General features: G+C 44.4%; 1 protein-coding gene across 1 annotated transcript; it reads right to left on the minus strand.

Moving 5' to 3' along the window:
• Positions 1–2,937: 2,937 nt before the first annotated feature.
• LOC125087665 (olfactory receptor 3A1-like) lies at positions 2,938–3,897 on the minus strand. The gene has a single exon (XM_047708187.1). It carries the CDS (start codon positions 3,883–3,885, stop codon positions 2,938–2,940), a length of 948 nt encoding a protein of 315 aa, XP_047564143.1. The 5' UTR covers positions 3,886–3,897.
• Between the last annotated feature and the right edge of the window lie 242 nt (positions 3,898–4,139).

Raw genomic sequence — 4,139 nt, forward strand, 5'->3', positions numbered from 1 at the left:
AAATCCAGGGTCCTGCTATGGAAGGAGTGAGACCCTGAGTCTTGGGATGGGGATATTTGAGAGGTTGAGCAGGAGAATTGTGAAACCCCAGTCTCTCCTGTAGCCACTTGGCAAAAGCATTATTAGTGATTATTTATTTATTATTCAGTGATTAGACTTGAAATCAACACTTGAGGCTTGAGATGAGTGTTCATACTGAAGAAAGGCCAGAGGCCCAGGGATTTGGGGAAGCAAATAACCTCCTTTTTGCAGGATGCAAAATGCTGTGGGTAGATAAAGTGGTGGTGAAAGATGGGGTAACTCTTCAGGTAAACAGGGTGAGACAGACTATTCATTCTGGCTAGCAAAAGCAGAGGTATTACAAATGGAAGAATGTTGATGGTTACCTTGTGCCTCTGTCAAGTAGTCCCAGACAAGATAAAGAACTTAGCCAAGGTCAAGAAAGTTGCCCAGGAGTGGAGGTGATGAAGTCAAGACCATGTTATAGATCTTCCTCAACAGTTTTCTTGACCCTTCTAGGAAGCTCATTGTTTGTGTCCCTGAAGTTTATTTGGTGGCTAAGAAAGAATCAGGAAAGAGCTATCCTTTCCCCATGTCTTTTGATAGTCTTGGCAAGCATGACTCAAAAAGCCGAGAGTAAGTTAAGTTGGATGGTTAGAAACAAATTCTGAAGACATTTTAGAGAGGCAAGTAGATAAAATACCGAGCCCTCCCTTTCACTCTTTTGCCATCTGGTAGGCCTCCTTAATATTCTAGGAGCACTTTCTGTTCAGAAAAATGGAAAGTGAGTCCCTGAATAATTTTTAGCACTTTCAGTGAAACTTAAATTTTTTTAAAAAGATTTATTTATTTATTTATTTATTTGATGGAGAGAGAGCTCACAAGTAGGCAGAGAGGCAGGCAGAGAGAGGGGGAAGCAAGGTCCCTGCTGAACCGAGAGCCCGATTTGGGGCTTGATCCCAGGACCCTGGAATCATGACCTGAGCCGAAGGCAGAGGCTTAACCCACTGAGCCACCCAGGCACCCCCAATTTTTTTTTATCCTCCTTGGAGAGGATAGGCTACAATGATGATGTCAGGGTTGTATAAATGGGTTATTGCTGGACATACAGAGCAAGAAGCTGCCCTGTACAGAAGCCCACATCTTTCATCCCTGACTCACTGATTTTTTTTTAAGGATTCCATTCATTTGACAAAGAGAGATCACAAGCAGGCAGACAGGCAGTCAGAGAGAGAGGGAAGCAGGCTCCCCGCTGAGCAGAGGGCCCGATGAGGGACTCAAACCCAGGACCCCGAGACCACGACCCAAGCCGAAGGCAGTGGCTTAACCCACTGAGCCACCCAGGCACCCCCTGACTCACTGATTTTATTGTCCTCTTCCTTCCTCTCACCTTTTAACTGTCTCAAGACATCTTATTTATCCTATTTCTCTCTCTTTCTCATATCCACTCTCTCTGTACCCCACTGGGTCCTCTCTAGTGCTTCGATCCTTTCTTCTCAGCCCGTTTGTTTGCAATTCTCTCCTATTTCTCCCCAGTTCCCATCTTTCTTCTTCATTTCCCTACAAACTCTCCACCTCCATTCTTGTTCTGCTTCCCTCCCTCATGTCCTTTCTCTTCATCTTCATCTTACCTGATCCTCTCAATCCTTTCAATGCATGAAAACTCATGAAGAAGCCATGCCACGGGGGCAGCTCAGGGGATGTTTTAGAGAAACAAATCAGGAAACATCAGTGGTGCAGTAGAGATGCCCAGAATGGGCAATTCTTTTCAAAGAGAAGCTAGAAGGAAAATACAGCCAAATACAGACTGGACAAAAGCCTGGGGAGCACCATGCAACATGAGAGAATATTCTAGACTGTTCTCCTCCTGAGAAAGGAAATTTTAGGGGAGATATCACCATATCTTTATTTATACATATGGATTATCTCAGCTGGAAGGCTTGGGGACTGAAATTGAGGAGTTAGAGAGGAAGTTCATATTGAGTAGTTTGGCAGTTTTTCATGTTTAAATAATATTTACATTACAAAAGATGATCTTTTCAAAAGATTTGAAGTACATCAGGAAAGTTAGATGGGGAACATTCATTTTATAAGATTTATTGTATGTGTTAACTGAGTTTTAAAAATTTGCACACAGGGATGATGTTCTTCGGAGTTACCGGACAACACATAACAACAAATATGACTTCTCCTCTGTTCTCTCTATATCCCATATTACCTTTGTGTGATTGGAAAAGATAGAGATGGGTGTTGTTGTTGTTTTGCTTTGTAGGAACCTGATGGGAAAAATAAAATGATTCTGATCTCTAGGCCCATTTTTTTTTAAGATTTTATTTATTTGACAGAAAGAGATCACAAGCAGGCAGAGATGCAAGCAGAGAGAGAGAGAGAGGAGGAAGCAGGCTCCCCACTGAGCAGAGAGCCGGATGCGGGACTCGATCCCAGAACCCTGAGATCATGACCTGAACTGAAGGCAGAGGCTTAACCCACTGAGCCACCCAGGTGCCCCAAGGCCCATGTTTTATAACCAGACCACCCCTACCTGAACTTGAGGGAATCGTATGACCTACTAGTGGGAGGGGTGGGGAAGACTTTTATTGGATATTTTTGGGAGCCCAGACTATAACCTTCCTGTGGGATATGAACCTGTAATAGTCAAAGCTCTGAGTTTCCACTTCTACACAGAAAAGGTAGCTGTGGCAACTGAAGTTGTAATTTGTCAGAGGGGCTGCCCTTATCAGAGCTTAACACACCTACTGTCTATAACTGGGGCATGGCCTCAGTTAACTATTATCCCTAACAAAAAAAAACCCTCATGTTTTGCTTGAAGGCAGAAGCAATTAAGGACCATTTGTCTTAGTTACTGGCTTTAGAGTATTTCTCTTTCAGTTCAGAAAGAGAAAATAAGGGAGTGACATTCCAGAACTGAAGACCTTGTCAAGCTAGTGATGGCATCCCCTTGAGCACCTGCCAGAGGGCACCCTGTACATCAGGATTCCTGAGGCTGTAGATGATTGGATTCAGCATAGGGTTGATAACAGTGTTGAAGACCCCAACTCCTTTATCCTTTTCTGAAAGCTCGTCTGAACCCAGTCGCATGTAATTAAATATACCTGAACCGTAGAATATGGCAACCACAGTGAGATGAGAGCCACATGTGGAGAAGCCTTTCTTCCTGCCCTCAGTAGAGTGGATTCGTAGGACTGCAGCTGCCACATGGGCATAGGAGGTGATGATGAGAGCCAAGGGGGTACCTGCCATTATGAAACCCACAGCAAAGAGCAGCAGCTCGTTGAGTTGGGTGCTGGAGCAGGAGAGCTGAAAGAGCTGTGGGAGGTCACAATAGAAGTGATTGATCACATTGGGACCACAGAAGTTGAGTGTGGCTATGGCTACTGTGTGGGTCAGTGCATTGGTGAAAGCTAAAGCCCAGGACACAGCTACCAATATTCTCTGGACTGTCTGGCTCATTCGGGTGCTGTAGGTAAGGGGCTGGCAGATGGCCAGGAATCGGTCATAGGCCATGGCTGTCAGCAGGAAGCAGTCTACCCCAACCAAGAGATGGAAGAAGAAAAGTTGTGTGAGGCAGGCTCCATAGGGAATTATACGCTTGTTGGACAGGAGACGAGCCAACATTGAGGGAACAGTGACGGTGATGCACCCAACATCCAGCACTGATAGGTTGCCTAGGAAGAAGTACATGGGGTTGTGGAGTTTAGGCTCTATGAAGATGGCAGCCAGGATGCTGAGGTTGCCTCCGACTGTGACCAGGTAGGCAAAGAAGAAGACTACAAAGACAACTGGTTGTAGCACTTGTGTCTCCACCAAGCCCAGCAGGATGAACTCAGTAATGGCTGTTCTATTGGCCCTAAATTTTGACTGCATCGGTTCCTGTAAGGAAACATCCAAGGAGAAGAAGAATCATTCCTCTCAATATATTGATTCAAAACAAACAAACAAATGAAAAACAAACAAACAAACAAAAAAACCAGACTATGTAGGGCAGCAAAATTTGCCATCCCAAATGGCATGTAGATTATTTTAGGCTGATTACTTTTAAAAAACAGAAGTGTCAGGAAGAACCTTTGCCTTCCCCCCATATAACTTAAAGAATTTAGATAGAGGACTTGCTTCAAGAA

The sequence above is a fragment of the Lutra lutra genome, chromosome 16 (genome assembly GCF_902655055.1).
Source record: "Lutra lutra chromosome 16, mLutLut1.2, whole genome shotgun sequence".
Taxonomy (NCBI): Eukaryota; Metazoa; Chordata; class Mammalia; order Carnivora; family Mustelidae; genus Lutra; species Lutra lutra.

Bases quoted from the DNA above. Each gene is read 5' to 3' on its own strand.
- LOC125087665 (XM_047708187.1), bottom strand. From the start codon at position 3,885: ATGCAGTCAAAATTTAGGGCCAATAGAACAGCCATTACTGAGTTCATC.